A 12,837-nucleotide genomic window follows, 5' to 3' on the forward strand; every position below is an offset into this window, starting at 1 on the left:
TTCCTACCAGGCCCCCGCCCCGTCCTACCGGCAGCCCCGCCCGTCCTACGCGTAATGCTCCACCCTCGTGACGGCCAAGTCTTTCCGTCTTTGTAAATACTCCATTATACCAGTACGTACAAAGCAATAAACGAATGCGATAAAACACTCTCCTTCCTTCACCCTACACTTCGAATTCCCTACCAAACTCTCCATACATTCCCTTCCCAGCTCCCCACCAACCCTCCACCTCGCATCCTGCCAAAAGCCTCGCCACGTTCCGCCCAATCGCACCAACCTGTGCCGTCCCATCGGGTCGTCACATGTTTCCTGAAATGCATGACAACAGATACCAGGAGCGAGACGATCTAGAACGAGGATTTGTGTGTTTAGCTGTTTGTTCCTCGTAATGAACTATGAGTGGAAGAACAGAAAAAGAACAGAAAAGGGCTTCATTCAGTCCGACCTCTTGTTTGTAAACATGACACTATAAACAGAAAACACCATCAAGTATCTTGAAGGAAATGTGTATATTGAAATTTTCAAGCCGAAAATTAAAGTAGGGATTAAACTACACTATACCAACGTTAGTGCCTCGACCAGCATTGTATTAAACAAAATTATGTTTTCATAAGGAGAATAAATGAAAGACGAGAAGAATTATGCCAAAATAACAATGAAGAGGACCATATGAAAAACACCAAGAAACAGTGGCAGCAAGTCTGGAACCTGCAATGACAAGCCGTCTAGGTCCATTGTCGAAGACAGTGTGAGGTAAGGGAGAGGCACTGGGAGAGGCACTGCGAGGTAGGAGAGAAGGGCTGGCAAGGGGAACTGCAGGAATGGGGCGACGGGCTTGGAGAGTCAGTGAGGGATACATGCATGGGACTGCAAGGGGCACTGCGAGGTAAGGGCGAGGTGTTGGAAAGGGCACTGCAAAGTAGGGACGAAGGGCTGGGAGGGCACAGCGAGGTGGCAAAGGCTGGACCAATCGTGTACATTCGTATTTCATTCATTCATTCAAAACACCACGAGAGCGAGTCAGATAATATAACTGAAGGAATGGGATGACAGGGGAAGTGAGTTACAGTTACACACAGGAAGGGAAAAAAGTTGTCTGGAACCGCACAACAGCGCAGCGTTGTTGGGCAGTGTGAAGCAGGGCAAAGGAAACACGAGGAGCCTATGGGCGAGGCTGTTTGGACATAGAGATCGGAAGAAATATAAATAAGTGAATAACTGCTGGCCGAAGTGACAAAATCTCCCACTGTTAATAGTGTTGTCAAAATATCACCATCAGTACAGAGAAAGACAGATATTCAGTTTCAACATTTGAGTCAGAAACCAAGAGTCACATGAGTCTTCGCGTAATGAAACTTCCAGCTTCCCTCAAAGAATACAAAAGAAAAAAATAAACAATGCTTATCACAAAAATAAAAGATGAAAAGAGAACATCATCAGTATGAGAGCAGACCAAAATTGAAGACATTAACTGTACAAGTCAAAGAGAAGAGTGGACAAGGGCAGGACACATGACGCGCCAGACAGATAACAGATGGACGGTTGGAGTAAGGGACTAACAACCTGGAGACGGTAAAAGCAGAAAGGGGAGACGGGGAGCTGATAAAGAGATGAGTTTTGATAGGGTGGCGTGGAACAGATGGAGACCAGAGAGATAACCAGGTAAGTTTGAAGGAAGCCTTTGTTAAGCCAGGTAATGTTAGAAGATAATGGTCATGATGATGATGATGATGATGATGATGATGATGATGATGATGATAATGATGATGATGATGACGATGAAGATGATAATGATGATGATGATGATGATGATAATGATGATGATGCGACAGAAAACTTCAAGTGCCCGAAGAAAATGCATTCAATTTCTCACAAAAGTCGTGTCACTTTCTAAAAACAAAAGTGGAACATTCTGGCCTCGACACGACCTCTCAACACCACGCCACGTGGATTTATTCCTGGTCCTTTCTCTCCCTCCAAGTTCATCCTATTTATCCCACCTCCTTCCTTACATTCCTCGTGACTTCCCTTCACATCTTCATCTCCTAACCTCATTCTCGGCCTCTAAAATCAGTGCCCATTCCTTCCATTCCATTCCGCCACTATATAAGCGGGCCGAGAGGTAGAGAAACCACCACTCCTCAACGCACCTCAGCCCCCCGACATGGCCCTCAAGGTACACCCTCCCTCCTGGCGTGCACCCACTGCACCTCGTGTACCCAATACTCCACACGTGGCGCACCCAACTCTCCACAATACAAGCTGCCTTCCACACCCATAAATGCACCCCACCACACACCACCGTCATACCAGGTCCCAGTCCCTTCCAATCAGGGCCCCTCTCCGTCCTATCAGCAGCCCCGCCCGTCCTACGCGTAATGCGTAGGAGAAGGAGGAGGAGGAGGAAGAGGAGGAAGAAAATAAAGACGACGACGATGAGGACGACAGCGACGACAAGCACAAGGACAGCACCGAAAATGACGAGGATAAGAACCAGAAGACGAGAATCTACAACAGCGAAACAGAAACTATGAACAAGAGGCTGAGGTGACACACACAGAAGAGAGCTGCAGAAAAGGGTCGAGTGTTGGGAAGAAAGACTGCAAAGTGGCGAAGGATGGCCGAATTATCGGCTGGTAGAAAATCACCTTTAAGGATGTTACTGGACACAGGAAAAGTGGAGTGGCCGAATGACTGATTATCTAATTCATTCAAGGCAACCCACCAACAGGATCACGCGGCTCAAGGGACTGACTGACATGAGTGAGTGTGTTGGTACAGTACAAACGTGGCTGCAGGAGACTGGCGGGATGGTGTAGCGAAGGCAACCAGGGTTAGGGCAGGTCGGTGTTGAGGAACAAAAAAAAAGAGTCGGGAGATCACTTATTTGAAAGACTGAATTTCCACAACGACAATGACAACGAGAAAGAAAACAGCGAACACGACGACAACGATGACGGCGACAACAATAACGGTAATGACAACATCGATGACAACAACAATGACCACCACAATGATGACAACCACAACGAAAACGACGATGAAACCGATCACGACAATGAAAAAAACAACAACTACAAATACAATGAAAACGATGACGACGACATCAACATTAACGACGAACACGACAACAATAACAACGACCAATATATAAAGATGACGACAACGACAAATCACAACGTCGAAGAAGGAATACAAGGAGGAGAAGGAATAGGAGTGCCGCGCCGTTCTCTCTCCAAATTTGCTCAAGTGCGGAGGAAGGAGAACTTGCTGTCCTTGTCTCATGGCCGCACTCATGCCTGCGTCTCTTCTTCAGTCATGCTGTGAGGACACCTTTCCTCCATGACCATTTATAGACCTTGCCTCTCCACTAAGGTGAAAGAGGAGGAGGAAGAGGAGGAGGAGGAATACAAAGGAATACAAAGAAAAGCCAAACACCAACAGACCTTTTGGTCCTTTCAAGGCTGTTTGGTAACTATTTCTAACTAGCTACAGGGAAGAGAGACAGGACAACATAGCAGAAGGCTCCTCCCCACCCACCACTCCCTCCAGCTTGCGCTGCCATGGAAATAATTGGGAAAAAGTACCATGCAGTATGGAAAAACTGACATGGAATTTTCATAGGAAAGGTTGAAGGGAAGTTTTACTATTCACGCTATGGTGAACTCTATACGCCTATCTGAAAGTTAATACAATTTATAATAAAACTGGTGCTGCAAAATAATTATTCGGACAAGAAGAGAGCTTGTTAGGAATTTGCTTTTAAATATTTGTCTATTTTATTTTTTTTTTTTAATGATTCAACAGAATTGCTGTTTACGATTTCTGCAGGAAGATTATTTCATATATTTACTGTACGATTAAAGAAAAAATGTTTGGCCTCGTGGGATTTAAAACGTTTGGGTACAATCTTTAATCCATTATTTCTTGTTAGGTGAGAATGATCAATGGTATAATATTTATGTGCATCAATGTTACTATATCCTTTATAAATTTTGAACACTTCAATTAGGTCTCGTCTTATCCTGCGCTTTGTTAAACTAAATAGGATTAGTTCTTCCAGTCGTTCCTCATACGGCTTATTAAGCAATCCTGGAATCATCTTTGTGACTCTGCGCTGTATCTTTTCTAGTTTTTCAGTGTCTTTTTTGTAGTATGGTGACCAGAACTGTACACAGTATTCTAGATGAGGACGCATCAGTGAGTTGTATAAGGCAAGTATAATCTTTTCTGATTTAAATTCAAGGGTTCTTCCAATGAATCCTACTAATTTATTTGCCATCTTTACTGTTTCTGTGAAGTGTTGATTCGGCTTTAGGTCTTTTGACACAACGACACCAAGATTTTTTTCTTTATCAGTGCTTGACAGTGGCATGTTATTCATTACATATCTCGCCTGAACATTGTTGCTTCCAATATGTAGAATTTTACACTTTTCTATATTACATCTCATCTGCCATTTTTCTGCCCAGCTTGTTAGTTAATTGAGGTCACACTGCAGTTCCTGCCATTGTGACACTGACGTTACTCTACGTGTTATTTTGGTGTCGTCTGCAAATTTATCTATTTTGCAATTTATCTCTTCATCAGTATCATTAATGTATATTATAAAAAGTACTGGTCCTAATACAGAGCCTTGAGGAACGCCGCTATTTACCTTATGCCAATCTGACTCTTTTCCATTTATCACAACACAGTTTTCTATCAAAGAGCCAGTCTCTCAGCCATTTCAGGGTGTTTCTGGCAATGCCGTGAGCTTTTACTTTACTGATGAGTCTCTTATGGAGAACAGTGTCGAAAGCTTTCTGGAAATCGAGGTAGATAATATCAACAGCTTTTGTCTCGTCATACGAGTTAAATACTTCATAAAAGAAGTCTAGTAAGTTCGTAAAGCAGGAACGTTTGGTTCTGAAACCGTGTTGCGAGTCCCTTATGATTTTATTTTCTTCTAAATATCTAACAATTTTATCTATGATTATTGTTTCCATAAGCTTGGAAACTACTAAAGTTAGACTGATCTGTCTGTAATTGGCTGAGAGAGATTTATTTCCTTTTTTAATGATTGGCGTGACATTTCCTAGTTTCTATTCGTGGGGGACTTTACCCGCTAGTAAAGTTTTATTCAATAAAATCGTAATCGGTTTCACGAGCTCATTACTTCCTTCTTTAAAAAGCCTGGATGATATCTTGATATCTTGAGAAGGAAAAGGAGTAGTAGTAGTAGTAGTAGTAGTAATAGTAATAGTAGTAGTAGTAGTAGTAGTAGTAGTAGTAGTAGTAGTAGTAGTAGCAGCAGTAGTACTGGAAGTAGCAGTAGTAGTAGTAGTAGTAGTAGTAGTAGTAGTAGTATTAGTAGTAGTAGTTGTTGTTGTTGTTGTTGTTGTTGTTGTTGTTGTTGTTGTTGTTGTTGTTGTTCTTGTTCTTGTTGTTGTTGTTGTTGTAGTAGTAGTAGTAGTACTAGTAGTAGTAGTAGTAGTAGTAGTAGTAGTAGTAGTAGTAGTAGTAGTAGTAGTAGTAGTAGGAGGAGGAGGAGGAGGAGGAGGAGGAGGAGGAGGAGGAGGAGGAGGAGGAGGAGGAGGAATGTGAAAGCAGCGCTGCAAGCTGTCCAAATTTTAATTAAGTACAGGCAGGGTCACTTCCTGCATCTGTCTCTGTTCCTTTTTTCCTCCTATCTCACCCTGACACTGTTACCTCCTCTGTGCTTTCTTCTCTGCCTCAAAAATAAGTCCTCTCCTACCAACGTTCTCCTCTGTCCTCGTGACGTCAACGCCACGCCCCCGCAGCCGCCACTATATAAGCGGGCCGAAAGGCAAAGCAGCCACCAGTCTCCGACGCACCTCATTCACCGATATGGCCCTCAAGGTATTTCCTCCTTCCTGGCGTGCACACACAGCACCTAATGCACCCAACACTCCACACGTCCCACACCCAATACTCCAGAACAAAAGCTGCCTCTAACACTCAAACATGCACTCCACAACATCCCAACACACCTCCCTCAATACCAAGCCCCAGCGGCCCAACACCACCACAACAAACTTCCTCACAGCCACTCCCACGACCACGCCACAACGCACCAACAACACCACAACAAACGTCCCCATGCCTCACACACACACTGCCCCCAACGCCCCACACACACTGCCCCCAACGGCCAATACAACACATGGCAATACTGCCACACACGCCAACAACGCCTCCCAACGCATCCTCCCAACCACAGTGAGTCCTCTTCCTCCACCAGCTCGTCCTCCTGCCCGCCCTCGTGGCAGTCGCCCTCGCCGACACGACTTCCTATAGGCCGCTTCCTCCCTCTCCTGCCCCCATCTACAGCGCCCGCACCCCATCCTATAACGCCCCCGCGCCATCCTACAATGCACCCGAGCCAGTGGTGAGTCCCTTATACGCATGCACTGAAATCAGACACACACACACACACACACACACACACACACACACACACACACACACATAAAACACACACACACACACACACACACACACACACACACACACACACACACACACACACACACACAAACTTGGTATCGTTCAATGCCTCAAAAACTCAATTCCTCCATCTATCAACTCGACACAACCTTCCAGACAACTATCCCCTCTTCTTCAATGACATTCAACTGTCCCCCTCTTCTACACTGAACTTCCTCGGTCTGTCCTTTACTTATAATCTGAACTGGAAACTTCACATCTCATCTCTAGCTAAAACAGCTTCTATGAAGTTAGGTGTTCTGAGACGTCTCCGCCAGTTTTTCTCACCTCCCCAGCTGCTAACTCTGTACAAGGGCCTTATCCGTCCATGTATGGAGTATGCTTCACACGTCTGGGGAGGTTCCACTCATACTGCTCTTCTAGACAGGGTGGAATCAAAAACTTTTCGTCTCATCAACTCCTCTCCTCTAACTGACTGTCTTCAGCCTCTCTCTTACCGCTGCAATGTTGCATATCTAGCTGTCTTTTACCGCTATTTTCATGCTAACTGCTCTTCTGATCTTGCTAACTGCATACCTCCCCTCCTTCCGCGGCCTCGTTGCACAAGACTTTCTTCTTTCTCTCACCCCTATTCTGTCCACCTCTCTAACGCAAGAGTTAACCAATATTCTCAATCATTCATCCCCTTCTCTGGTAAACTCTGGAACTCCCTGTCTGCTTCTGTATTTCCACCGTCCTATGACTTGAATTCCTTCAAGAGGGAGGTTTCAAGAAACTTATTCATCAATTTTTGACCACTGCTTTGACCCTTTCATGGGACTGCCATTTCAGTGGGCATTTTTTTATTAGATTTTTGTTGCCCTTGGCCAGTGTCCTTCCTACATAAAAAAAATACATAAAATAAAAACACTCACTCATTCACCGTTCCTCCCTCCCCATTCACAGAGTCCCCCTAAGTATGACTTCAGCTGGAACGTCAAGGACGACTATTCCAGCAACGACTACGGCCACCAGGAGACCCGCGACGGCTACAACACCCAGGGATCCTACTACGTGCAGCTGCCCGACGGCCGCCTGCAGGAGGTCACCTACACTGTCAACGGCGACTCAGGCTTCGTGGCCCAGGTCAACTACCAGGGAGAGGCACAGTACCCAACACAGCAGGGCTACGGCTCCGCACCTTCCTACCAGGCCCCCGCCCCGTCCTACCGGCAGCCCCGCCCGTCCTACGCGTAATGCTCCACCCTCGTGACGGCCAAGTCTTTCTGTCTTTGTAAATACTCCATTATACCAGTACGTACAAAGCAATAAACGAATGCGATAAAACACTCTCCTTCCTTCACCCTACACTTCGAATTCCCTACCAAACTCTCCATACATTCCCTTCCCAGCTCCCCACCAACCCTCCACCTCGCATCCTGCCAAAAGCCTCGCCACGTTCCGCCCAATCGCACCAACCTGTGCCGTCCCATCGGGTCGTCACATGTTTCCTGAAATGCATGACAACAGATACCAGGAGCGAGACGATCTAGAACGAGGATTTGTGTGTTTAGCTGTTTGTTCCTCGTAATGAACTATGAGTGGAAGAACAGAAAAAGAACAGAAAAGGGCTTCATTCAGTCCGACCTCTTGTTTGTAAACATGACACTATAAACAGAAAACACCATCAAGTATCTTGAAGGAAATGTGTATATTGAAATTTTCAAGCCGAAAATTAAAGTAGGGATTAAACTACACTATACCAACGTTAGTGCCTCGACCAGCATTGTATTAAACAAAATTATGTTTTCATAAGGAGAATAAATGAAAGACGAGAAGAATTATGCCAAAATAACAATGAAGAGGACCATATGAAAAACACCAAGAAACAGTGGCAGCAAGTCTGGAACCTGCAATGACAAGCCGTCTAGGTCCATTGTCGAAGACAGTGTGAGGTAAGGGAGAGGCACTGGTAGAGGCACTGCGAGGTAGGAGAGAAGGGCTGGCAGGGGCACTGCAGGAATGGGGCGACGGGCTTGGAGAGTCAGTGAGGGATACAGGCATGGGACTGCAAGGGGCACTGCGAGGTAAGGGCGAGGTGTTGGAAAGGGCACTGCAAAGTAGGGACGAAGGGCTGGGAGGGCACAGCGAGGTGGCAAAGGCTGGACCAATCGTGTAGATTCGTATTTCATTCATTCATTCAAAACACCACGAGAGCGAGTCAGATAATATAACTGAAGGAATGGGATGACAGGGGGAGTGAGTTACAGTTACACACAGGAAGGGAAAAAAGTTGTCTGGAACCGCACAACAGCGCAGCGTTGTTGGGCAGTGTGAAACAGGGCAAAGGAAACACGAGGAGCCTATGGGCGAGGCTGTTTGGACATAGAGATCGGAAGAAATATAAATAAGTGAATAACTGCTGGCCGAAGTGACAAAATCTCCCACTGTTAATAGTGTTGTCAAAATATCACCATCAGTACAGAGAAAGACAGATATTCAGTTTTAACATTTGAGTCAGAAACCAAGAGTCACATGAGTCTTCGCGTAATGAAACTTCCAGCTTCCCTCAAAGAATACAAAAGAAAAAAATAAACAATGCCTATCACAAAAATAAAAGATGAAAAGAGAACATCATCAGTATGAGAGCAGACCAAAATTGAAGAGGTTAACTGTACAAGTCAAAGAGAAGAGTGGACAAGGGCAGGACACATGACGCGCCAGACAGATAACAGATGGACGGTTGCAGTAAGGGACTGACAACCTGGAGACGGTAAAAGCAGAAAGGGGAGACGGGGAGCTGATAAAGAGATGAGTTTTGATAGGGTGGCGTGGAACAGATGGAGACCAGAGAGATAACCAGGTAAGTTTGAAGGAAGCCTTTGTTAAGCCAGGTAATGTTAGAAGATAATGGTCATGATAATGATGATGATGATGATGATGATGATGATGATGATGATGATGATGATAATGATGATGATGATGACGATGAAGATGATAATGATGATGATGATGATGATGATAATGATGATGATGCGACAGAAAACTTCAAGTGCCCGAAGAAAATGCATTCAATTTCTCACAAAAGTCGTGTCACTTTCTAAAAACAAAAGTGGAACATTCTGGCCTCGACACGACCTCTCAACACCACGCCACGTGGATTTATTCCTGGTCCTTTCTCTCCCTCCAAGTTCATCCTATTTATCCCACCTCCTTCCTTACATTCCTCGTGACTTCCCTTCACATCTTCATCTCCTAACCTCATTCTCGGCCTCTAAAATCAGTGCCCATTCCTTCCATTCCATTCCGCCACTATATAAGCGGGCCGAGAGGTAGAGAAGCCACCACTCCTCAACGCACCTCAGCCCCCCGACATGGCCCTCAAGGTACACCCTCCCTCCTGGCGTGCACCCACTGCACCTCGTGTACCCAATACTCCACACGTGGCGCACCCAACTCTCCACAATACAAGCTGCCTTCCACACCCATAAATGCACCCCACCACACACCACCGTCATACCAGGTCCCAGTCCCTTCCAATCAGGGCCCCTCTCCGTCCTATCAGCAGCCCCGCCCGTCCTACGCGTAATGCGTAGGAGAAGGAGGAGGAGGAGGAAGAGGAGGAAGAAAATAAAGACGACGACGATGAGGACGACAGCGACGACAAGCACAAGGACAGCACCGAAAATGACGAGGATAAGAACCAGAAGACGAGAATCTACAACAGCGAAACAGAAACTATGAACAAGAGGCTGAGGTGACACACACAGAAGAGAGCTGCAGAAAAGGGTCGAGTGTTGGGAAGAAAGACTGCAAAGTGGCGAAGGATGGCCGAATTATCGGCTGGTAGAAAATCACCTTTAAGGATGTTACTGGACACAGGAAAAGTGGAGTGGCCGAATGACTGATTATCTAATTCATTCAAGGCAACCCACCAACAGGATCACGCGGCTCAAGGGACTGACTGACATGAGTGAGTGTGTTGGTACAGTACAAACGTGGCTGCAGGAGACTGGCGGGATGGTGTAGCGAAGGCAACCAGGGTTAGGGCAGGTCGGTGTTGAGGAACAAAAAAAAAGAGTCGGGAGATCACTTATTTGAAAGACTGAATTTCCACAACGACAATGACAACGAGAAAGAAAACAGCGAACACGACGACAACGATGACGGCGACAACAATAACGGTAATGACAACATCGATGACAACAACAATGACCACCACAATGATGACAACCACAACGAAAACGACGATGAAACCGATCACGACAATGAAAAAAACAACAACTACAAATACAATGAAAACGATGACGACGACATCAACATTAACGACGAACACGACAACAATAACAACGACCAATATATAAAGATGACGACAACGACAAATCACAACGTCGAAGAAGGAATACAAGGAGGAGAAGGAATAGGAGTGCCGCGCCGTTCTCTCTCCAAATTTGCTCAAGTGCGGAGGAAGGAGAACTTGCTGTCCTTGTCTCATGGCCGCACTCATGCCTGCGTCTCTTCTTCAGTCATGCTGTGAGGACACCTTTCCTCCATGACCATTTATAGACCTTGCCTCTCCACTAAGGTGAAAGAGGAGGAGGAAGAGGAGGAGGAGGAATACAAAGGAATACAAAGAAAAGCCAAACACCAACAGACCTTTTGGTCCTTTCAAGGCTGTTTGGTAACTATTTCTAACTAGCTACAGGGAAGAGAGACAGGACAACATAGCAGAAGGCTCCTCCCCACCCACCACTCCCTCCAGCTTGCGCTGCCATGGAAATAATTGGGAAAAAGTACCATGCAGTATGGAAAAACTGACATGGAATTTTCATAGGAAAGGTTGAAGGGAAGTTTTACTATTCACGCTATGGTGAACTCTATACGCCTATCTGAAAGTTAATACAATTTATAATAAAACTGGTGCTGCAAAATAATTATTCGGACAAGAAGAGAGCTTGTTAGGAATTTGCTTTTAAATATTTCTGTTTTATTTTTTTTTTAATGATTCAACAGAATTGCTCTTTACGATTTCTGCAGGAAGATTATTTCATATATTTACTGTACGATTAAAGAAAAAATGTTTGGCCTCGTGGAATTTAAAACGTTTGGGTACAATCTTTAATCCATTATTTCTTGTTAGGTGAGAATGATCAATGGTATAATATTTATGTGCATCAATGTTACTATATCCTTTATAAATTTTGAACACTTCAATTAAGTCTCGTCTTATCCTGCGCTTTGTTAAACTAAATAGGATTAGTTCTTCCAGTCGTTCCTCATACGGCTTATTAAGCAATCCTGGAATCATCTTTCTGACTCTGCGCTGTATCTTTTCTAGTTTTTCAGTGTCTTTTTTGTAGTATGGTGACCAGAACTGTACACAGTATTCTAGATGAGGACGCATCAGTGAGTTGTATAAGGCAAGTATAATCTTTTCTGATTTAAATTCAAGGGTTCTTCCTATGAATCCTACTAATTTATTTGCCGTCTTTACTGTTTCTGTGAAGTGTTGATTCGGCTTTAGGTCTTTTGACACAACGACACCAAGATTTTTTTCTTTATCATTGCTTGACAGTGGCATGTTATTCATTACATATCTCGCCTGAACATTGTTGCTTCCAATATGTAGAATTTTACACTTTTCTATATTACATCTCATCTGCCATTTTTCTGCCCAGCTTGTTAGTTAATTGAGGTCACACTGCAGTTCCTGCCATTGTGACACTGACGTTACTCTACGTTTTATTTTGGTGTCGTCTGCAAATTTATCTATTTTGCAATTTATCTCTTCATCAGTATCATTAATGTATATTATAAAAAGTACTGGTCCTAATACAGAGCCTTGAGGAACGCCGCTATTTACCTTATGCCAATCTGACTCTTTTCCATTTATCACAACACAGTTTTCTATCAAAGAGCCAGTCTCTCAGCCATTTCAGGGTGTTTCTGGCAATGCCGTGAGCTTTTACTTTACTGATGAGTCTCTTATGGAGAACAGTGTCGAAAGCTTTCTGGAAATCGAGGTAGATAATATCAACAGCTTTTGTCTCGTCATACGAGTTAAATACTTCATAAAAGAAGTCTAGTAAGTTCGTAAAGCAGGAACGTTTGGTTCTGAAACCGTGTTGCGAGTCCCTTATGATTTTATTTTCTTCTAAATATCTAACAATTTTATCTATGATTATTGTTTCCATAAGCTTGGAAACTACTAAAGTTAGACTGATCTGTCTGTAATTGGCTGAGAGAGATTTATTTCCTTTTTTAACGATTGGCGTGACATTTCCTAGTTTCTATTCGTGGGGGACTTTACCCGCTAGTAAAGTTTTATTCAATAAAATCGTAATCGGTTTCACGAGCTCATTACTTCCTTCTTTAAAAAGCCTGGATGATATCTTGATATCTTGAGAA

The 12,837-nt window shown here is 44.3% G+C and overlaps 2 protein-coding genes across 2 annotated transcripts in view; both read left to right on the forward strand.

Moving 5' to 3' along the window:
• Positions 1-145, forward strand: part of LOC135113310 (cuticle protein 21-like) — a 1,872-nt gene extending 1,727 nt beyond the window's left edge. The window contains exon 3 of the mRNA XM_064028526.1: positions 1-145. This exon is cut by the window's left edge and continues 236 nt beyond it. Within this exon, the coding sequence (XP_063884596.1) occupies positions 1-55 (55 nt within the window). The 3' untranslated portion in view covers positions 56-145.
• A 5,678-nt stretch (positions 146-5,823) lies between these two features.
• Positions 5,824-7,776, forward strand: LOC135113311 (cuticle protein 8-like). Its single transcript, XM_064028527.1, has 3 exons — positions 5,824-5,862; positions 6,245-6,391; positions 7,396-7,776. Exons 1-3 carry the CDS (start codon positions 5,851-5,853, stop codon positions 7,684-7,686), a joined length of 450 nt encoding a protein of 149 aa, XP_063884597.1. The 5' UTR covers positions 5,824-5,850; the 3' UTR covers positions 7,687-7,776.
• Positions 7,777-12,837: the final 5,061 nt, after the last annotated feature.

The sequence above is a fragment of the Scylla paramamosain genome, chromosome 25 (assembly GCF_035594125.1).
Source record: "Scylla paramamosain isolate STU-SP2022 chromosome 25, ASM3559412v1, whole genome shotgun sequence".
NCBI classification, from domain to species: domain Eukaryota; kingdom Metazoa; phylum Arthropoda; class Malacostraca; order Decapoda; family Portunidae; genus Scylla; species Scylla paramamosain.

What these genes read in the sequence shown, in the direction of transcription:
- LOC135113311 (XM_064028527.1), top strand. An exon ending in ACAATGCACCCGAGCCAGTG is followed by an intron (nt 6,392 to 7,395) that starts GTGAGTCCCTTA and finishes CCCCATTCACAG; the next exon opens with AGTCCCCCTAAGTATGACTT.